This window comes from Ostrea edulis, chromosome 7, assembly GCF_947568905.1.
Source record: "Ostrea edulis chromosome 7, xbOstEdul1.1, whole genome shotgun sequence".
Taxonomy (NCBI): Eukaryota; Metazoa; Mollusca; class Bivalvia; order Ostreida; family Ostreidae; genus Ostrea; species Ostrea edulis.
In genome coordinates, this window is record NC_079170.1 from 73884445 (window position 1) to 73909068 (window position 24624).

A 24624-nucleotide genomic window follows, 5' to 3' on the forward strand; every position below is an offset into this window, starting at 1 on the left:
TAACTAAACACGGTAGAAGGCCTGTAGTTGCCAGAAAAAACCATAAACAAAGAGAAGGTTCTTTATATTATATATTTTTCATGTGATGATAAAGCCGTACAAGTTCCGGTGCCGAAGGGCAAAAGTGTTACAGGTTGGTATTACCAGGGGTCTGTGTTTGCTCAACTATCTGTTTTTTATTACTTTTAGGAGTTATGAGATTGTTCACTGTTCGTTATCTTTGCCTTTCACTAAAACCTCTAAAAATATTATCATAAACGACGCCGTGTCAGGATTTAGGCATGTTCGTCTACATGATAATGCTCCATTACATACATCTTAACTTGTGAAGCAATTTATGAAGTAGGAGAAGGTTACCGTCTTGCCACAACCACCATACTCTCCAGATCGAGCCCCATGCGACTTTTTCTTTCCAAAACTTAAAAAGTTCTTATCTGGTCGTCGTTACAAGACCCTACAAGCCCTTGGCTTAGCCATCAGTCAGTGCCCCGGAGGTCTACCTAAATCGGCGTACCATGGGGGTATTAAATAAATAAAATAGAAAAAAATAACGATGGCGAAATCTTGAAGGTAAAGAATGGTATGGTTCTTATATATTTCTACGAGTTTCAAAATGGCAATGGCAAAACCAGTTTGATCGTGTGTTTAAAGTACCGGTGATCGACCATTTGCAGTATTTGTATATGTCCTGGTGCTCGGGAGAGTATTGGATCGTTAGCGACGACACTGTGTTTCTGCGAAACCACATGCAGCAAAAATGTTACGAGAATTAGAAATTACGTCTACAGTTTTCTTGAACTTTGGTAAGTAAATTATTTTTTTCTCTGATAGTTCTTGAATATAATTCGCTTACTAATTGTACATACGTAGTTGTAGATTTTAATGATACAATGATAAAATTCTACATGGTATCGAAAACTCTGATCGATTTTCCAAATATCGCCAAGTTGTAGATATCGACTGTGTTCTTTTGAAATTCCCATTATTTATCGTAACGGGAGACATTGTAATTCGGTAATGGAAATTAACATGATCTTGAGCAGCCCAATCACAGTTTGACAGTGAATATCGCACCTGCATCCATATTTCTATGCTTTACATCTCTAACTAGAAGAAAATCAAGCATAAGCAAAAATACACTTGTAGTCATCTCAGAAAGCATCATACATGTATGCATAGACAAGACATTAATTATTGTTGTGCAGACACATAGTCAGTGTTAAAAAAATCGTCTCTATGTTCACAGGTGTATACTTCGCATTGGCGGGTTGTTATTACGGACCGTACTATGACAGGTACTATTGCAGTTACAGTTACTATGACTACAACTACTATTACATGTAAGTATTTTTGCTAGAGACAGTATGTACCTATATATTTAATATATTTGTGGTATAATACTACTACATCTCTCTCTCTCTCTCTCTCTCTCTCTCTCTCTCTCTCTCTCTCTCTCTCTCTCTCTCTCTCCACAAACTCTTAGTAGTGAGTTTGACCTTTTGAGTCTGAAACCAATAGAGGTTGTCCTCTCTTGATAACAAAGCTATATGTGCAGCACCATATCAGTCGAACACGACATGTGACACAAGTCCCACACAAGTGACCTTGACCTTTGACCTAATAATGAACAAGGCATTTCGATTCTTTAGTAGCATATAAGCTATAAGTAAAGTATTAAATCAATCGGACATAAACTGTGGATACAAGCTCAGAGATACACACATACTGACACTCATCTACACACGAACGGTTCCGTTACTATATCGAATCGCGAGGAGATAATAACAAATATATATGTGACAAGTACTCTATAGTACTGAGTTTTTACAATTCATCAGCATTAATTGCACAATTTTCAAATTGTACACCGCTAGTTACCATATATCTAGATATTCCAGACTCTATATTATTTATTGACGAAAATTGGTTTGTTTTGGGGGGTACTACATTGTAATATTTTGTTCACAAGCGTAAGATTTTTGAATTTACGCCTTACATTGCGCAATATTGAACCGACTACCGACGCTTTATTTTCACCTAACACTAAATTGCAAGCAACTGTTTTATCACATTTATTTGCTGATTCATATTCTATCACATGGATTATATAATTTTGAAAATTTTCGATCTAGTGGTGACGGGGCAGTAGATGGAATTATCATCGGGGTGTTTGTGGCTATTGGATTGCTGATATTCGTCTTTGTCTGTGTTTGTATCAAGAACTGCAAGGGAGTTCACATCCGAACGAGGTCGCGATTCGGATGGCCAGTCGCGAATTTAAATAGCGCGGTGACGTACCAAAATACAGGTGATTGATTTGGTTTTCAACTGTTAGTTTTATATTCGGTTCTTAAATCATTATGCAATCAATATATCGAACAACTAATAATGGCAAGATTTCACTATCAATATACATGTATTTAAGTTTTTGTTTCCTCTGAATAAAGCAGATCTTTATTGACCATGAAAAAACACCCCAACATGATGTAACGAGAGCTGAACGTTCTAATAAACAAACAAACCAAAATTATGGTTCTGTTTGGTTTGGAGAGATGTTATATAAGATGTCTTTTCTTGTACTTTGCAGTTCGACAAACAAGATTGTTTCATCAACAGCCATATCCAACTACTACACTGAATTATACAACGGCTCCCGTCCAAACACATATATACGGAAACACGCATGTTCAGTACGGGATACCGCCACCCTTCAATGCACCGGTACCGTACAGCGCCACCTATACAGCTCCTCCGCCGACCTATTCTTCTGTGTTCACTACGCATGGTCCAGTGGGTAAAATGTAAACCGGTTCACTCCTTCGTCTGAGGAATCTGGTACTTCAAAGACATAAGATGGATACTTAATAAAGAGATCACTATGGCTGGTAAAAATGATGATTGGTTAATTCAATCGTGGTCCTCAAATGAATTACATTTCTGAAAGATCTCGTAGTTTCCGCACGTTGAGCACCCCCTTGCAAACAGTATACTCGTATTCTTAATTAATACATTTAACTTCGGGTTTTTGTCTCAAATCAATATAGTGAAATAGGAAGAGTGCTAAAGGTTTGTGTTAAATCCTATGGGAAATGAATAGCTACCATTTGCCCAACCATGCAATGCATATATCTATTCAACAGGGAACATCAACGTGTAGTGTGTTGGAAAGTTTAAATGATAATCTTATTAATCTAACTATATTGTTAGCAACTTCAATAAATGTTTATAATCATGTATTACTATTTTTTGCGTGTTTTTAATTTCCGATAACTGAAGTCTGTCTTTGTGCGTAACTGGCACAATGAAATGTGACTCGTAATTAAGGTAAATTGATATATTACTCTGTCAATATCATAAATATCAAACATGCTATAGGGAATCCAATACAAGTAGTTGCATTATGACATACAAGCAGTAAATCTGAATATCGAATGATGGACATGTCACGCTCGTTTCATGGTCACAGTGGGGACGGTCTTCATGGACAGGTGGGGCTGATTTAGCTGTGTTGGTGTTCGTGGACAGATCGCAGGAGTTTGCGGTGACGGTGTTCGTTGACTGTTTGCAGTGGTTTAGCGGTGTCGGTGTTCATGGGCAGGTCAATCTAGTTTAGTGATGACTGTGTTCATGGGCATTTCGCGGTAGGTTAGTGGTGACAGTGTTCACTGGCAGGCCACGGTAGTTTAGTGGTGACGATGTTCGTGGACAAGTGACGGTAGTTTAGTGGTGACAGTGTTCGTTGCCAAAGCACTGTATTTTAGCAGTGACGGTGTTTGTTGGCAGTTTACGGTAGTTTAGTGGTGACGGTGTTTGTGGACCGGTCGCGGTAGGTTAGTGATGACGATGTTTGTGGACAATTCGCGGTATTTTAGTGGTGACGGTGTTCAATGGCAGTTTGCGGTAGTTTAGCGGTATTCGTGTTCATGGGCAGGTCACGGTAGTTTAGTGATGAATGTGTTCATGGACAGGTCTCGGTAGTTTAATGGTGACGGTGTCCACGGGCAGGTTGTGGAACTTTAGTGGGGACAGTATTCACGGGCAGGTCGCGGTACTTTAGCGGTGATGGTGTTCGTGGATAGGTGGCGGTAGTTTAGTTGTGACGGTGTTCATGGGCAGGTCGTGGTAGTTTAATGGTGATGGTGTTCGTGGACAGGTCGCTGTGGTTGAGTGGTGACGGTTTTTGTGGACAGGTCACGGTTCTTTGGTGGTGATGGTGTTCGTGGACAGGTCATGGTTGTTTGGCGGAGATGGTATTCGTTGGCAGGTCGCGGAAGTTTAGTGGTGACGGTGTTGGTGGACAGGTTGCGGTAATTTAGTGGTGACGGTGTTCGTGGACAGATTGCGATAGGTTAGTGGTGACGGTTTTCCTGTGCAGGTCGCTGTGGTTTAGTAGTGACGGTGTCGGTAGACAGATCGCGGTACTTTGGTGCTTACGGTGTTTGTGGATAGGCCAGGTTGTTTCGCATTGATGTTGTTTGTTGACAGGTCGCGGTAGTTTAGTGGTGACGGTGTTCATGGACAGCTCGCAGTGAAATAGTGGTGATGGTGTTGGTGGACAGGTTGCGGTAGTTCAATGATATTCGTGGACATGTTGCGGTAGTTTGGTGGTGGTGTTGTTCGTGGGCATGTACCGAACTGGGAATGGATGTACCCGCAGGTAAAACGTATAGCGTTTGTTTACAAATAAAAACAGACAAAACGCTTACAGATCATTCGTTTAGAATCAAGTCAAGTAAATAGCAAACTATCAAATGCAATCTGCCCTAATTAACAAAATGAGAATATGCTTGCATGTATCAATTACTTTATTTTGATTGGCTATGTTGTCATCTTTCCCAATCGACAATCCTCGGATAATTCCTTTACGAGTCATTGAATGACTTCCAAGTGGTTTTGTTTTTCATCTCCAAAATTATGAGTGAAATATTTTCGAGAGGGGCGTTAAACAATATACAACCATATAACCAAGTACAAAATATGGAAGCCTCCCGATTGGTTGATAAATACGGACATAATCATTCATAAAGTCGAGAACTTTCTTAATCATATGACCACGGCTATGACGTAGTGTGAACGGAGATATTTATTTCAGTACTGTGTATTTGTTGAAAGAATTTGGTCACGTCTTTCTTTCTGGATGTTACAAAAGACAGGGAAATAGTGCAATTTGATATACAAGCAATGATGTTTTGCCTATTGAATGAACATGAAAAGATTATTAATGTGATTACTTTGTTGGTCAATAGATGCAAAAATATTTTCAACCTCTAGGAAAGGTTTACCATTCACGTTTAATGATATTTTAGGATCTTTACATTTACACTATTTACATGAAAATTCTAATCGACACAAATGTCTTTATCAAAAGGTGATCAAAATAAAAATGTCGTTTTGAATGACTTAATAATTTGTATCAATTAATTGCTATTATTTCAAAATGCTACTCATGTTCTTATTTTCCCAACGGTATGAATACAAGGATGAAGGTTGGCTTGTATGGTTATTTATGTTTTAAAAACCTATAAAAATATTTTAAAAAGCAAACAAAAAAGAGAAGATCTTAAACGATTTTAGCAAACAACTGTGGTCTTTCTTTTTTATAACGTAAGTGTCATGACACTTCGGTTGTCTCGTAGATCACTGCATTGACAAACGTGTAGGTGACCTAAACTAACAAAGGGGTCCCTAATTTGCTATTTATGGACACGTATTCGGTCGGATACATTATTTCCGGTTTGTCCTATGCAGTTTTCGCCACATCCTTCGCAGGTCGTGCAGCAGAGTATGTTTTTTGGTTGTACAGTTCATATTTGATCGAGCTACAAAGGTCATTCCGTTTTTAAATGTAATACAATTTCCGGTTTTAAAAAACACCTGGTTCGATCAAGTACATATCTTACAGGCTGTCAAGATCCATTTCTTAATTTTCTAGAACTCATTAGATATGCATACGATACTCGTATCTAACCTTACTTCATCAAAGGAATCCTCAATTGCCAAACAATGAAAAGTTCGTCAACCCCTCGATTTGAATAATCCAAACAACAGCTTATATGATTTCATGTTGTAAAGTAAGGCAATTTTGAACTATTTTTGACTTGTCGGGGGCTGCCACTTCGAAGCCCTCGCTTAGTATACTCAAATGCTGTTGGACTGTTATCTTTATCACACAATTTTCATTGCTCAGCATCCGAGGTGAAAATGCAAATGACGGCTTGTTTACATTTCGTTTAGCAACGGTAAGGGAACTAACTGTAGCAATGCCAGTCAAAAATGTTAACATGAAAATTTAAAATGCTTTTAACTGTGGGTATTTTTTGGATCCTTTTTAAATATCAATACAGAAAAAATTGACTTGATACAACAATATTTAATGAAATGACAGCCAATTTAGTATAACACCTGTGTGGAATATGAAACACTTTGATTTACAAAAACCAGCTAAAAGCGTCTCAAGACTGATTCATTTAATGAAAAGTCAAATTCTATATTTTATGACATCTAGGTAACATATATGCATCTATACTAGTAAAATAACCAAAAAATAAAACTAAGTCACCACTTATGGGACAGTCAGCAACTTGAAAAAAACATCAAATTATGGTAATTTATCATGCTTCACCGCCGATATTGTAATTTTTTAAACAATCTCGTTTGATGGTTTGTCATAAATCTCACTTGGCAAATGCTCTGGTACAGTACCCGCAACGTTATTCTTGACATTCCTATCGTGCTCTATCGTGCGTGTATCCTATCGTATCGTGCGTGTATCCTATCGTATCGTGCGTGTATCCTATCCTATCGTGTATCAGGTTTTCCGTTTTCTATCGTGTTTTGCGTTTATCAGGTCTATCGTGTTTTGCGTGTATCAGGTTTTCCGTTTATCGTGAAAATCGTTTATCGTGTAGCTTCGGAAACTATCGGGATCGTATATAAAATCTAATGAAAAAGTACGATACTTTCCGAAACCTTTATTCGTTTTGTTAAAGAAGCTATTTTTAGGAATCGAGGAAAGACGGTATATTTGAAGGAGAACATAAAGTTGTCGATTTTAAGGCAGAAGAAGAGCTATTTGTCTGCCCAGAGAGAGAGTGAAAATTTATCACAATTTAATTCTAAGTAGTCTGGAAAGTAGGACAGTAAACCGAGCACAGTAAATCTGAAAGCTCCTTCTGAAGTTCATAAACATTTGTTTGTCTAGAAACAGTTATTTGTAATTAACACTAACAGAAAAATAGGGAGTTCCGATTTGAAAGGAAAAATCAGTAAATTACATTGTTTATCACATACATGTATATTTTAATAATGGTTCTTTTTCTTCCGATTTTTTTTTCACGTGTATGCTACTTATATAGCAACTGCTGAACTTGTGCGCGTCCTTATATCTGATTTTGTGTATCACCCGTGTTTTGACAGCTAACATTCTCAGGGACATTGTATTTCACACATTTAGAAGATTAAGTTTTAAAAGGGTGCAAGGGTGTTGCATCCCCCAAAATTCTGCTCAACTGGGCACGATTCCGCTGTCATCGTTGTTTTTTTTTTATATACCTTGTACATGTACACATGTACCAATACTCGTACGTGTAGATACTGGAAATTTATGTTGGTTTTGATGATTATTTGAATTTTTTTACACACTAAGCGTTTCAAAATTGCGAATTTAAAACAAGCCGGGTTTTGTTTATGTTTTTTAAACAGTATATTTATGTTTTGTTAACAAAATATCAATTCAAATAAATATGTTCCAATTACTTATGACTATCAATTATCAATCATAGTGTAAAAATATCTAACAGGTGTAGTGCGGTTGATTTTTTTAAAGCGGTCGTTATGAAAATAACTTGAGATGTTGAATGAGCCGTGAACTTAGAGCTTGATGCAAAATAACCCCCTCCTCGCTACACGCACAATATTACTTGGTTTTATTTCATACTCAAGGTAATATACATTAGCATAAGAGAGCTACTGAAGCATGATATCACTACATTATATTACATTTAGTTAATTCCCTGTATAATCTATATATTAAACATTAAGTGACAATATAAGTTTTAGAATCATTGGCTGATAAAATTCATATAGATATCAAATAATGAATTCAATGCCGTATATATTTTATTATTTTTTTTAAATTTTAGCTGTGATGGCATTAAAAAACACCAAAAAAACGTACGACCGTGGATTAAAGAAATTATATGGTACAAAACCGATCAATGTTTTAAACAAATGTTACCACGACGGGGACAGGTAGCTGATAGTCATCCCGCGATGAGAACGCGGTCTTCCTGAGTTACCTATAGATTACCGCGTTAGATTTTTTCCCATCGCGAGAACGCGGGAAACAAGAAATCCGCTTTGTCCGTAATGTAGGTATATAATGAACATTGAAATCCTTCAATATTATTATCAACATAATGTAAACATAATGTAATTATGTTGTAGGTATCAAAATTTCGTTCCGTCTGAACCGTTTCTAAATTTACAACATTTCTATCAGGTTTTCCGCTTATCGTGAAGATCGTTTATCGTGTTTTGCGTTTATCAGGTCTATCGTGAAGATCGTTTATCAGGTTTTGCGTTTATCAGGTTTATCGTGTATCCTATCGCATCGTGCGTATATCCTATCGTATCGTGCGTGTATCCTATCCTACCGTGCGTGTATCGTGTTCTATCGTTTATCATGTCAAGAATAACGTTGCGGGTACTGTATAAGTTTACACAGTAAAGGTGTATTTCTTGGAAGATACATTTTACCTAATAATACATGTAATGATTTTGTTTCAGTTCTGAAATAATAGATCTAGACTATAGAGTCATTCGATGTCGGCAATACTTAAGAGCAAATCAAATATCAATTTCAATAAACCGTAGGCATGTTTTGTTATTTAAAGACAATATAGAATAATTTAATTTTTATTGTATCCTTGTCTCTGATTGGTCAAATTCCAATTCAGGAACGCAAGTTATTTTTGTATAACCTGGTTTGGTATGGGGATACACCCCCTTGACAACCAGATGTCGGAACTTTTTTTTTTCTCTCTCTAAATTTATATCACAGCACTGTTTTCAGCCTTCTACGGAATAGAAAGTCAACGTGCACATTAAGATACTGCGGTTTGATACACATGTCGTTTTCTCGTTGTCAATATTAGCATCTACGCTTACTTGTACCCAAATCACTTTTGTAAAACATCTTTCTCTGTATGTATGGTCGAATAATACTAATAATAGATTAAAACAAAGATATTATATTCGAATTAATGATTTGCCAAGTAAGCATTACCCTGTTCATTTTGAAATACATTTCTCACTGGTAAAAGGGGGGGGGGGGCTGCGTTGTTTTGTTCCTTGATCCGTCTTTCAACAAAGCAAACAAAAATTCATACGTCACATTTTATCACATGACGTCAGACACATTGACATGTGGATCGCTATTTGTTACTTGCTTACATATTTTCTTGTGTCGGATTTACTATTAGCGACAACATTGCATACAAGGGTAAGTTTTCGTTGAGTAGAAGTTTTCACAGAGTTGAAAGCCGTAAATTATTGCATTTTCTAATATATGAAGATGTATTTTGGGTATGCCTAAACAATGTAATTTCCCGTATTTTCTCAATCTGTCGGAGATGAGCGACTTCAAAGTCGATCTCTATCTCTAAAGGGCAGCGAAATACGCATTACATGGATAGTCTACACATATTTTCTATCATTACAAACTTCACTTTCGATACAATATTTTGATAAATGGCTAGGCTCCGTAGAACTAAGATTAAAGATGGCGACCTTTGGCTTCGCAGCTAGACGCTTCGTGTCGCTGTTGCTAAGTAAATCATTGCGCGGCTTGGTTGACTTGTATTTTTCCGAGTTTATATACATTTTAATAAACGAAGGTTAGCATTTTTGTCTCTTGCATTAAATTATAAGGAATGACTTTAATTCTGGGGCAAGTTATACGAGTATAACCTGGTTTGGGTCAGTTTACGCATTTTCATGATCCGCTTCGCGGATTATAAAGCGTAAACTGACCCAAACCAGGTTATACTCGTATAACTTGCCCCAGAATTAAAGTCGTTCCTTAAATAAAGAAAATATATATCGCAACACACTGTACACGTTTTTTCTGTCCTTTAAGACTATTATTGACATTGAGACTGTTGAGAATTAATCCCGAATTTTCTCTGAACAAGACTTCCGGTGTAGGGATGCAGATGTTTTAGATCATATTACGAGGAAATACTTCGTTGGTTGTTATTGATATATGTATTTTGGACACTTAACTTTTCCTATATCACTTCAATATTCGTGTAGTCGATCGTTAAAGCCGAAAATGTGGTGTGTCTAAAATTCGATTGCGCTTACTTATAACGACTTTTGACTTTTTCCCGGGAAATTTTGATATACACTTCGTTCAAGGTCGTGACTTTAAAAATATCCACCAATCAAATACATTAACAGTCCAGTAGCTAAATACTTCGTTACTAGCTTGAAAATACGTATTTACATTTAATTGCTGTTATAAAATTTAGAAATTCATTTCAAAATTAAGGATTATCTCCCTAATGCATAGCTCTTATCCTTGGACGAATTTGGCTCCACTTTTTTCGCACGCTGGGTTTGGCTATATTTAGCTCCAAAGCTTCATAGTTATTTCAGATTTCAAACATTTCGGTTGAGCATCACTGAAGAGACATTATTTGTCGAAATGCGCATCTGGTGCATCAAAATTGGTACCGTATAAGTTTTACATTAAGAACCCTGGATCGAGGCCTCTGCTGGTGGACTGTTAGTCCCCGAGGGTCTCTACAGCCCAGTAGCTAAGTACTTCGTTACTAGCTTGAAAATACGGATGTATATTTAATTGCTGTTATAAAATTTAGAAATTCATTTCAAAATTAAGGATTATCTCCCTCATGCATAGCTCTTATCCTTAGACGAATTTGGCTCCTCTTTTTTGGCACGCTGGTTTTGGCTATATTTAACTCCAAAACTTCATAATTATTTCGGATTTCAAACATTTCGGTTGAGCATCACTGAAGAGACATTATTTGTCGAAATGTGCATCTGGTGCATCAAAATTGGTACCGTATAAGTTTTACATTAAGACCCCTGGATCGAGGCCTCTGCTGGTGGACTGTTAGTCCCCGAGGGTCTCTACAGCCCAGTAGCTAAGTACTTCGTTACTAGCTTGAAAATACGGATGTATATTTAATTGCTGTTATAAAATTTAGAAATTCATTTCAAAATTAAGGATTATCTCCCTCATGCATAGCTCTTATCCTTAGACGAATTTGGCTCCTCTTTTTTGGCACGCTGGTTTTGGCTATATTTAACTCCAAAACTTCATAGTTATTTCGGATTTCAAACATTTCGGTTGAGCATCACTGAAGAGACATTATTTGTCGAAATGCGCATCTGGTGCATCAAAATTGGTACCGTATAAGTTTTACATAGGGAACTTGTCAAGATGCGGAATTACGCCTTACATTGCGCAATATTGAACCGATTACCGACTCTTTAGTTTCACCTAACATTGAATTGGAATCAACTGCTTTATCATATTTATTTGCTAATTCAATGGCATTATTATCTACCTTTGAAAATGCTCGATCTAGTTGTGACGGGACAATAGCTGGAATTATCATCGGGGTGTTAGCGGCTATTGGATTGCTGATATTCGTCTTTGTCTGTGTTTGTATCAAGAGCTGCACTTCCGAACGAGGTCGAGATTTGAATGGCCAGTCGCGAATTTAAATAGCTCGGTGACGTACCAAAATACAGGTGATTGATTTTGTTTTCAACTGTTAGTTTTATATTCGGTTCTTAAATCATTATGCAATCAATATATTGAGCGATTAATGATGGCAGGATTTCACTATCAATATATGTATTTAAGTTTTTGTTTCCTCTGAATGAGGCAGAATTTTATTGACCATGAAAAAAAACACACCAAGATCTAACGAGAGCTGAACGTTGTAAAAAGAAACAACAACAAAAAAACAAAAACAAAAAAAAACAACAACCGAAATCATGGTTCTGTTTGATTTGAAGAGAACCAAAATTTATTTTGGATGTCATATAAGATGTCTTTTCTTCTACTTTGCAGTTCAACAAACAAGATTGTTTCATCAACAACCATATCCAACTACCACATTGAATTATACAATGGCTCCCGTCCAAATACATCTATACGGAAACACACATGTTCAGTAGGGGATACCGCCACCCGTCAATGCACGGTACCGTACAGCGCCACCTATACAGCTCCTCCGCCGACGTATTCGTTATCTTCACCTTGCATCAATATGTTAGAACTCTTTTATGCAATTAAAATCAAGAACAGTTATCAACCAATCAAAATCAGTCTAGGTAGTATATAAAGAGCGCAGTCACTGCAGCTCCTCACTTCGTTGGTAGAAGACAAGCTAAAAACACCTTAATCAAGACAGGGATTAGACGTGGCTGAACAAGCTTTTCCTTCCCTATCTCCCTAATAATAAGGATAATCTTTATAATGTAAAAATTAATATACTGTATCAATTTTGATGCACCAGATGCGCATTTCGACAAATAATGTCTCTTCAGTGATGCTCAAATGAAATTTTTGAAATCCGAAATGACAACATACTTGTTAGAGCTATTATAGGGGAAAACAGTATGCCAAAAAGTGGAGCCAAATTCGTTCAAGGATAAGAGGTATGTATGAGGGAGGTAATCCTTAATTTTGAAATGAATTTCTATATTTTATCACAGCAATTAAATATACATCCATATTTTCAAGCTAGTAACGAAGTACTTAGCTGCTGAGCTGTAGAGACCCTTGGCGACTAACAGTCCACCAGTAGAGGCCTCGACCCAGTAGTCATAATGTAAAACTTAATATACGGTACCAATTTTGATGTACCAGATGCGTATTTCGACAGTAAAAGATACATACTTAGTTAAGTGAGCCAGCACCTGAATCAACATTTTTTTCCATCCCATTTAGAGTTTTTTATTAGCTACGAATCATTGCTCCGTCTCAAAGTTGTAATTGATTGTTTTATTATTTCTGTCTCTTTAACGGTTCTCATAAGTTATCTGGGCTTATCCCACGAATCAGAACAAATCATTTTTTGATCATTTCGCTCAGTTTAAATTGTGGAAAATAGTTTTACTTTAGTGTATTATTATTTATTGGATTTGAATAATTTTGGTAAATCCGCTCGGTTAGACGTCACAAATGTACTAGAAATTGAAAAGTACGTTACGGGGAAATGACTTTTACAGGGAAAACGCTACATGAGAGAAAACAAATTCGATGACTATACAAAATGTAAAACTTTTATTCAGATATACATGCCCTTTACATTCCCGTACTTAATAAAAATACGGAATTGGTACGGCTCTGAGACTGAACCCGATCGGCTATACAAAAACCTGCTCGGATTTCCCCCACTCCAAGACACCATGTATGTACAACTGAATCTGCGAGATGTTTCTCAAAAGAAATAAATGGATCAAGAAACGGAATCATCATCGCAAAAGTTGGCGGGTTTTTGTCTTAAATCAACATAGTGAAATAGGAAGAGAGCTACAGATTTGTGTTAAATCTTATGGGAAATGAATGACTACCATTTGCCCAACCATGAAATACATATATATATATTCAACAGGGAACACCAACGAGTATTTTGTTGTAAAGGGTAAATTGATAATCTTATTAATCTAACTATATTGTTATCAGCTTCAATAAATGTTTATAATCATGTATTACTATTTTTTGCGTGTTTTTAATTTCCGATAACGGAAATATGTCTTTGTGCGTAACTGGCACAATGGAATGTGACTCGTAATTCAGGTAAATTGATATCTTACTCTGTCAATATCATAAATAACAAACACGCTGCAGGGAATCCAATCGTTGCATTATGACATAAAAGCAGTAAATCTGAATATCGAATGATGGACGGACAGTGGAGACGGTCTTCATGGACAGGTGGGGCTGGTTTCGCTGTGTTGGTGTTGGTGGACAGATCACAGGAGTTTGCGGTGACGGTGTTCGTTGACTGTTTGCAGTGGTTTAGCGGTGTCGGTGTTCATGGACAGGTAAATCTAGTTTAGTGATGACTGTGTTCATGTGCATTTCTTGTTAGTTTAGTGGTAACGATGTTCGTGGACAGCTAGTGCAGGTGGCGGTAGTTTAGTGGTGACAGTGTTCGTTGCCAAAGCACAGTATTCTAGCAGTGACGGTGTTCGCAGGCAGTTTGCGGTAGTTTAGGGGTGACAGTGTTTTTGGACAGGTCGCGGTAGTTTAGTGATGACGATGTTTGTGGACAATTCGTGGTAGTTTAGTGGTGATGGTGTTCGCTGGCAGTTTGTGGTAGTTTAGCGGTATCCGTGTTCATACGCAGGTCACGGTAGTTTAGTGATGAATGTGTTCATGGGCAGGTCGCGGTAGTTTAATGGTGACGGTGTTCACGGGCAGGTCACGGAAGTTTAGTGGGGACAGTATTCAGGGGCATGTCGCGGCACTTTATCGGTGATGGTGTTCGTGGATAGCTGGCTGTAGTTTAGTTGTGACAGTGTTCATGGGCAGGTCGCGGTAGTTTAATGGTGACGCTGTTCGTGGACAGGTCGCTGTGGTTGAGTGGTGACGGTTTTTATGGACAGTTCACGGTTCTTTGCTGGTGATGGTGTTTGTGGACAGGGCATGGTTGTTTCGCCGTGATGGTATTCGTTAGCAGGTCGCGGAAGTTTAGTGGTGACGGTGTTGGTGGACAGGTTGCGGTAGTTTAGTGGTGACGGTGTTGGTGGACAGGTTGCGGAAATTTAGTGGTGACGGTGTGCGTGGACAGATCGCGGTAGGTTAGTGGTGACGGTTTTCCTGTGCAGGTCGCTGTGGTTTAGTAGTAACGGTGTCGGTAGACAGATCGCGGTACTTTGGTGCTTACGGTGTTCGTGGATAGGCCAGGTTGTTTCGCAGTAATGTTGTTTGTTGGCAGGTCGCGGTAGTTTAGTGGTGACGGTGTTCATGGACAGATCGCAGTGATTTAGTGGTGACGGTGTTGGTGGACAGGTTGCGGTAGTTCAATGATATTCGTGGACATGTTGCGGTAGTTTGGTGGTGGTGTTGTTCGTGGGCATGTACATAACTGGGAATGGATGTACCCGCAGGTAAAACGTATAGCGTTTGTTTACAAATAAAAACAGACAAAACGCTTACAGATCATTCGTTTAGAATCAAGTCAAGTAAATAACAAACTATCAAATGCAATCTGCCCTAATTAACAAAATGAGAATATGCTTGCATGTATCAATAACCTTATTTTGATTGGCTATGCTATGATATTTCCCAATCGACAATACTCAGATAATTCCTTTACGAGTTATTCAATGATTTCCAAGTGGTTTTGTTTTTCATCTCCAAAATTATGAGTGACATATTCTCGAGAGGGGCGTTAAACAATATACAACCATATAACCAACCACGAAATATGGAAGCTTCCCGATTGGTTGATAAATACGGACATAATCATTCATAAAGTCGAGTACTTTCTTAACCATATGACCACGGCTATGACGTAGTGTGAACGGAGACATTTATTTCAGTACTGTGTACTTTTTGCAAGAATTTGGTCACGTCTTTCTTTCTGGATGTTACAAAAGACAGGGAAAAAGTGCAATTTGATTTACAAACAACGATGTTTTGCCTATTGAATGAACATGAAAAGATTATTAATGTAATTTTGTTGTTGGTCAATAGATGCACAAATATTTTCAACCTCTAGGAAAGGTTTACCATTCACGTGTAATGATATTTTAGGATATTTACAATTACACTATTTACATGAAAATTCTAATCGACACAAATGTCTTTATCAAAAGGTGATCAAAATAAAAATGTCTTTTTGAATGACTTAATAATTTGTATCAATTAATTGCTATTATTTCAAAATGCTACTCATGTTCTTATTTTCCCAACGGTGTGAATGCAAGGATGAAGGTTGGCTTGTATGGTTATTTATGTTTTAATAGCCTATAAAAAGATTTTAAAAAGCAAACAAAAACGAAAAGATCTTAAAAGATTTTCGCAAACAACTGTGCTCTTTCTTTTCTATAACGTAAGTGTCATGACACTTCAGTTGTCTCGTAGATCACTGCATTGACAAACGTGTAGAGGACCTAAACTAACAAAGGGGTCCCTAATTTGCTATTTATGGACACGTATTCGGTCGGATACATTATTTCCGGTTTGTCCTATGCAGTTTTCGCCATATCCTTCACAAGTCGTGCAGCAAAGTATGTTTTTTGGCTGTACAGTTCATATTTGATCGAACTACAAAGGTTATTCCGTTTTTAAATGTAATACAATTTCCAATTTGTAAAAAAAAAATACCAGGTTCGATCAAGTACATATCTAACAGGCTGTCAAGATCCATTTCTTAATTTTCTATAACTCATTAGATATGCATAAAATACCCGTATCTAACCTTACTTCATCAAAGGAACCCTCAATTGCCAAACAATGAAACGCTCGTCAACCCCTCGATTTGATTAATCCAAACAAGAGCTTAAATGATTTCATGTTGTAAAGTAAGGTAATTTTTAACTATTTTTGACTTGTCGGGGACTGCCGCCTCCAAGCCCATGTTTAGCATACTCAAATGCCGTAGGGCTTTTATCTTTAACATACAATTTTCATTGCTCAGCATCAGAGGTGAAAATGCAAATGACGGCGTGTTTATGTTTCGTTTAGCAACGGCAAGGTATCTAATTGTTCATGCAAATTAGCGTGCTTCTAGGGACCGGTATACTAGAAACTTCCAAAGTCAGCAGAATAATATAAAACAATAATACCACATTGTCATCGCGTGTGTTTCATTATATACCACACTAGAATGCGATAATTATGTTCTATTACACCCCCCTGATTTTTTATTCTTGGAATATCTCGCTTCTTGCCCAATAGGATTGTCATTTCCAATCTGACAGGATAAAACATTGCAAACAACACGGATTTTTATTAAAAATTGTATTTTGAAGCTAACAACACATATCTGTTCAAGAATGTCGTATGAATGCTTCTTGACAACTTATGTTTTAAAAACACACTGCATTATATGTTGGACTTTTTATCTCTTCCTTGAATTTTATAATAAGCTAGTGTACTGGAAATTATCAATGGTTCGTATTGTTCTTTAACAGCATAATTCAGATTTAGTATTCAGGCTTACATTCAGTGACTGTGTAAACATATTCGCATATAAATATATTTTATATGTATACATGTACTGCATCTAATCCTTTCTCAAAAATTGGAATATTGAAAAACAAAATTGAAGGAATACGGACGGCTTCTGTAAAAGACATTTTCAATTCTCATGGACGGTACGTATAGTGACCCTATCATCATGACTTACAATATATGGAGGGGTTATTTTATTTTATCTGTTTATTATATATATATATATATATATATATATATATATATATATATATATAGGTAAAACATAAAAATAAAACACGAAGACGTTTAGTAAAGCTTTAGCGTTTTCATTTCAAATCTTCAGAAGAAAGCGCTAAAGCTTTACTAAACGTCTTCGTGTTTCATTTTTATTTTTTACCTATACTTTTACCGATCATTGCGAAAAGTAACCATTATCTATATATTCTATCTGTTTATCATATATATATATATATATATATATATATATATATATATATATATATGATAAACAGATAGAATATATAGATAATGGTTACTTTTATATATATATATATATTTATTCCGATTCCTCTATTTTACAGAGCTGACGTTCGGACTTCCAAATACGTCATCTTTATTGAATTATAGCAATGCTACGGTTCAACCAGCCCTAGAAACCATTTCTGATTCTTTGTGGGCTTTAATTACAATCATCTCAACAATCTTCCTTGTTATCGGAGTGATCGGTAATACTATTGTAATCATTCTTGTATCAACAAGGAAGGGACTTCGCACACCGACATTCACGGCAATAGCTTGTCTCTCTGTTGCTGATTTGCTATGTGTGTGTTCGCGTTACGTGTTCACGATTAACGGTATTAGAAATGTCATGGGATACCAATTTTGGAATATGTACATAACAGTGACGTTTTATTTCTTACACGGTGCGAACTTTCATATCGTGTTGATTGCATATTTACGTTATGTATTTATCACTAAGCCTTTGCAAAGTGTAAAAATCACCACAAAAAGCGTATTAAAAATGTCGGGAGGAGTGTGGTTTGCAGGAATACTAACTGGATCTCTATACTGCCTAATGATTTTGTTGGAAATGCATGATAATATCACTGCCAAGGATGGTTCTGTTTTGGAAATGATATTCTGTATATATGTCACATTTGTACCGTTTTTACTCATTGTGGTTTTGCATATTATCAAAATTTTCAAACTAAATAAGACGGGACATTTGTCATCAGGACAACACTTATCAATTTCGAAAAAAATGTCCCTGATGATATTTATAATCATTGTGATTTATCTATTGAGTACCACTCCAATGTTAACAGGTATAATTATATATTTTTTATGTATTTCTATAGATTTCAAGCCCGCTGTATGTCATATTTTCTTTTCTTACTACACTGTATCTGTTGTGTCATTATGTTTGCTTTTGAACAATGCTGTTAATCCATTAATTTACTTCTTTTTTTCTCCCCCAAGTCTTAAAGTCCTTCACAGAATCAAGCAATGCTGCACAAAATCTTAATCTTCAGGAATCAGGCAATGATGCACAAAATCTTAATCTTCAGGAATCAAGCAATGCTGCACAAAATCTTAATCTTCAGGAATCAAGCAATGCTGCAAAAAATCTTAATCTTCAGGAATCAAGCAATGTTACACAAAGTTTAAAACAATTAATAAATCAACAGAGGCTATGTTCAACAAATATATGACTGACTTGTATAAAGGTTCTTCATTGGTTCATGTAATGTTAGATACCAAATAAATTCTACAATATTTTGTTGTTCTGCATATTTGTGTTCTCTCGCTCAGTACATTTCTTCCCAGGTAAATGTGTGTTACGTTTTCAAGTACTAAGTGTGACTAGTATTCCATTGAATGTTACTTTGTAACATACAATGTATATGTCAAACGACGAAAGATGAGGGAAATTACCTTTAATTACTACAATAAATTGATGATGTATTCTTGGATGTAACAATAATTTAGTTAGAATGAACTGTAAATCCCATGCCATTACAATATGGGGATGACATTTGATGGATATTATAATTTCACCATTGTCTTTTGTCTGTAAAATGACTGAGACTGTATAGCAATAAAACGTTGGTCCAATCACTGTACACCAACCAATCAAGTTCAGTCAACACGTACATGTAGTCATGTTGTCAAACTGTTTCTGTTATCAGAGCCCAGAGTCGATTCCGATTCATCCAGTTTCTTGAAAAAATATGACACTTATGGATGCGGACTGTATGTAGCTTCCCTAACAAAAATATGTAACAGGGAAAGGCGTTCGTTTAGTTTAGGCCTTTATTAATATATGATATTTGTATGGGGGTGATGAAAATAGAACTATAGTTGCCAATATATAGTGGCAACCTACAACACATTTACAAATACATAAAAGAAATACAGAAAAATATTTCTTGTGATAATTTACATTATACTCGCAAATGCTGAGGATATTAGCTTCGTGTTTCTCCCTCTTAATTTCATAAACAATTTCTTAAAAAATTCACAATTACAGCAATGGTTTTCCATAATCACTTTTGAAATGTTATTATACATTTTTCTTTTCAGTATATGTTAAAAAATATTTTGTCCAACAAAATGTGTAGATACTTGTGAGATCATATATAGGTAATTGAGAGTGTACGATTGTGTACTGTTTAGCATGGAGACATCACAAATCACCAGATCTTCGTAGGATCATCATCCGAGAGCGCCTATGCTCCCTCGGGTGATAACGCTACGACTTGATAATTTGTGATGTCTTCCTGCTAAGCAGTCTATAACAGTTTTATTATCCTGAATAATCTGAATGTTAAAAAACAATCACACATGTATTGACTTGTACTATATATTTATTTTTGATTTAAAACGTCACCAAATTCGTAACGACTTTCTCTGCAGAAAATTCCAATAAATTTTCAATAGTTTTCGAGGGGTGAAATCAATGTTACCTTCAACTACATGCCCTATTTTGTTTTACACTCAATGTCATACATTAAATAGATATAATACTAATGAAAGCAAATAATAAGGTTTGAGAAAGTTGATCGAGAGAAAGCATTCAATCGTGACGTCACATTAGAATGACGTAAAACATAACATCAAATCTAAACTTTTCCTAACGTATTTCAAAATAAAAACGTTAACATCAAGTGAAATGCAAAACTGCATGAGAATGAGGATATGTTCTTCTGAATTGTTATTTGTGACCGTAATGTTGACGCTGAAGTTAATGATTAACGATCCCGTATATATTTTTCCCAACTATTTGTTTTGTATTGCTTGTAGGAGTTATGAGATTGATCACTGTTCGTTATCTTCACCCTTCATTTTCAATAAATTTCAATAGAACTGTCTCGCTTGTGCCATAATACTTTATCCTCTGCAGGGTGACAACACAGTTGTCATCCTGAGCGTGAGGAAGACATCATGAATTGCCTCCCTTCGCGTGAGCAGCCATCGACCAATAAAATTAACTGTATTATTCTGAAGGATTACTCTAAGGAAGGGAAAATGAAAGTAGTTGTCTTCCTTTGAAATGGTTATTGAGCTCCACTGCACATGACATGGATTACAGGTTTGATTTTCGCCAAAAATCTCTCTTACTACAATATGTCTGTCAGCAACAAAAATTATGGCTTCGACTTTCTCAACCACAACTGTCAATCAAAAATAGAATAAACAACTGTTTTTAAGAAATTTAAAGATTAAAAAAATTCAATCAGTTGACAAATGACCATACATGATAATGCTATGTAATACGAAATAACCTAGCTCAGTGGACAAGTTGATTTCAGGGTTCATATCCCATGAATGCCTTAAAAAATTCAATATGTAAAAAATTAAAACTTCACAAACATATTATAGATCATAACTGTTTCGTCGTCAAGTCTCCGATACTACAAATGAAAGCTATGTACGGATTCTTTGAATATCATCATAAAGTGTAATGAAAGGTATTGTAACGATAAGGGCATCCCACTGCAACAACCGTAAGTACCATGCTAAGGTCAAAACTTGAGGTAATTCACTGAAAGCTTGTAACATTCATACATAAATGATAATCAGATTTGAAGTAATTCACTTAACGTTTGTGACATAAATGAAAATTTTCAAATTTGAAATATAACTCCATAAACACACTAAGACAGCAAGTTATTAAAACGAATAATGCATTACCATAAACAACTTAATACAGTTTGCTAAAGTGAGAACTTTAACAATTTGAAGATGTACAAACTTTGATATACCGTAAATAATCATTTATTTGCGCTACGACGGACATGTGTGTACCTCCGAAATTTTATTTTGTTGAAATCCTTTTCTTGAGTACTACATGCATTGAATGACTTTCTTTCTTTCTTTATTTCCACCAAATGCAAATTCGTCAACATATCATGCATGTACATATGTAGTACTTTAATTAGTATGTATGCAAATATGCGAAATAATCATGATCCGGATTAGAATTGATCCCCAGTATCCCTTGCTTGTCGTAAGAGGCGTGTAAACGGGGCGGTCCTTCGGATGAGACCGTGAAAACAGAAACACCATGTTACAGCAGGTGCGGCACAATAAAGACCCCCGTCCTAAAAGGCCGTAAGTGCCGAATATTTTGCAATGCTTCACCGATAATGGTGACGTATCCATATAAGAGAAAAAAAATTCGAGCGGAACGTTAAACAATAAACAATCAACCTATCAACCCACCATGAGGAATACAAACAATCAAAACTGTTGGTTAGAAAACAATAAAGAAATACTGCGTAAATATACTCTAAACAACATATTACAAACATGCAAGCTTAAGTTAAAAAGTTTTTTTGATCACAAATTGCTGCTGCATCTCTTTTAAAGCAAACGTTTAGGAGATGTAATGTCACCAATTGTCACGATATAAAACCGTTTGAGGGCTGTGGGCAAATTTCGGGCGGTATATCCAAGAGGGTCCAGAATTTAACAATAAATTACACAGAACAATCTCTTTGCACGTAAAAATCCAGAACAATGCCGGTGTTTCTCTGGCAAACAGAAAGACAAATCGAGCAACGTCAGGATCAGGAAGCATGGCATTAGAATGATAAGTGGCGGCAGAGGATTTTACACTTTGCATGCAAAAGCAAATCTTATATGTGTCTCGTGCTTGCTATCATCAACTACGTAACATCGGACGAATAGGATTTCTCATCACAAAAGATGCGTGCAAGACCCTAGTATGTGCCCTCGTGACATATCGGCTCGACTACGCCAATGCTCTTCTTTTCGGTATTAACACAGTCGACTTGGCAAACTGCAGCAGATGCAGAATATGGCAGCACGAATCATTACTCGTACTAAGAGAAGTAATCACAGAACTCCAGTGCTGATTTCTCTACATTGGCTTCCTATTGACAGGAGCAGCCAATTCAAATTATCCTCTACGCATACAAGGTGACTCAGAAAATGGCACCAGAATACTTGGAGGAGGTGATCACTATTTACCAACCAAATCGTTCCCTAAGATCTGAAAATTCACTGACTTTACTTAGACCTAGATATCTAACCTCCACATATGGAAACAGGCGCTTGGATGTGGAAGCAGCTACACCCTGGAACTCTGCCTGATATCCTCTACTGTTGTCAGAATTTGAACACTTTTAAAAAAACATTTAAAAACACATCTTTTTAAACTTGCATATTATTACATGTAGTATTATAGGTGGTTAAATCTTTATGGTTTCTTCACCATCATTTTAGCATGACTTTTTCAAGTGTATAATTGTATATTTATTTCAACTATTGTATTTTATTTCATTCGATTGTACGGCGTCGGACTTTTTTCATGCATATCATGTTTTAGATTTTAGTAATTTTACTTCACATTATTGATGTTTTTCTAGCATTGTTTTGATATTATCTGTCTTAGTGCTATTATATTTTCCTTTTACTACATTTATAACATGCTGTATCATTTTTATTGTGTGCAGCGCTTTCGATTGTTTATTTATAGTCATATAGCGCGCTATTTTTTGGAGGTAAAATATAAAAAATAAACCTCTAAACACTTTGTAGAAATATGCCGTGTTACCGGTCTTCTTCAGCCGTGTTTTTTTTCATAGCAACGTGACAAAATTACATATCTTATTATAAACACAACTCTCTCCATAATCCATCAGCATAATACTGTTTTACAACAAACCCTTCACACAAAACCAATTTCCATCATCATCAAAAGTGACCAATGCAAGGTGAAGATAACGAACAGTGATCAATCTCATCACTCCTACAAGCAATACAAAATAGATAGTTGGGCAAACACGGACCCCTGGGCACACCAGAGGTGGGATCAGGTGCCTAGGAGGAGTAAGCATCCCCTGTTGACCGGTCACACCCGCCGTGAGCCCCATATCCTGATCAGGTAAACGGAGTTATCCGCAGTCAAATCAGTGTGCCAAGAACGGCTTAACAATCGGTATGAAACACGTCAGACAGCATTTGACCCAATGCGAGGTTGTATTGACGAACTAGATCGTTATAACGACCATAGAATATGCGAAATGCTGACTTCAATCGAGACTGTTGAAATCCCTGTACCATCAACTTGTTTGTCAGTAGCTTACCTCGATTTAAAAACTGACTATACCCAGAACAAGCTTTTGCATATCGAATCAGTTGAGATATATAAACACCATATGCAGGTGATAATGGAATATTGCTACATAAATGTGGGAAGTTGACGATGGAGAAGCTGAAATCATCCTGTTTGTCATACAGTTGAGTTGTCAGTTTGCCGTTAATGTCTACTTTCAATAAAATATCTAAGAATGAAGCAGAAGTGGACGACTCTGTGATGTCCTTTATTTCGAGCTCACAGGGATATATCAAATCGACATATGAATGAAAGCTATCATTGTTAATAGACAAAACGTCATCGATATATCTAAAAGTCTAATTGAAGGTCACAGCGAGAGATGTTTTCTTCTCACGTAGAAGATTTTGAATAAATTCTGCTTCATATGAATATAAAAACAGGTCAGCTAACAAAGGAGCACAGTTCGTGCCTATGGGAATTCCAACAGACTGTTGGAAGACCTGATCACCAAAGACCACGAAGATATTGTCAATGAGGAACTCTAGCATATTTTTTATTTCAACTTCAGAGTACTTGTGCGTGGAATCAGAGTGGTGTTTAACAAAGTAAGTTTTTGATTGACTGATCACTAGATATGAATATTTCCGTTTTCCGTTTTTGTTGAAGAAGCAACTGTCTATGATGTCAAAAAGTCTAGTCTTTAATTTATCGTGAGGAATGGTCGTGTATAGTGTTGAAAAGACATAGGTTTTAATGCTATTGATTTGGGAAAAATTTTGTGATTTCAAGTTTACTAAAAGTTCTTTAGAATTTTTTAGAATCCACA

General features: G+C 36.3%; 1 protein-coding gene and 1 long non-coding RNA gene across 2 annotated transcripts in view; both read left to right on the top strand.

Moving 5' to 3' along the window:
* The first annotated feature begins 697 nt into the window (after positions 1 to 697).
* The window catches only part of LOC125653633 (uncharacterized), a 29147-nt gene continuing 5220 nt past the window's right edge, over positions 698 to 24624 (top strand). The window contains exon 1 of the long non-coding RNA XR_008797285.1: positions 698 to 803. This is a non-coding gene — a long non-coding RNA (uncharacterized LOC125653633). The remainder of the gene's footprint in view (positions 804 to 24624) is intronic.
* On the top strand, positions 17227 to 18978 carry LOC130048493 (allatostatin-A receptor-like). The gene is made up of 2 exons (XM_056145337.1): positions 17227 to 17373; positions 17794 to 18978. The coding sequence occupies exons 1-2, from the start codon at positions 17367 to 17369 to the stop codon at positions 18735 to 18737; spliced, it is 951 nt and encodes a 316-aa protein (XP_056001312.1). The 5' UTR covers positions 17227 to 17366; the 3' UTR covers positions 18738 to 18978.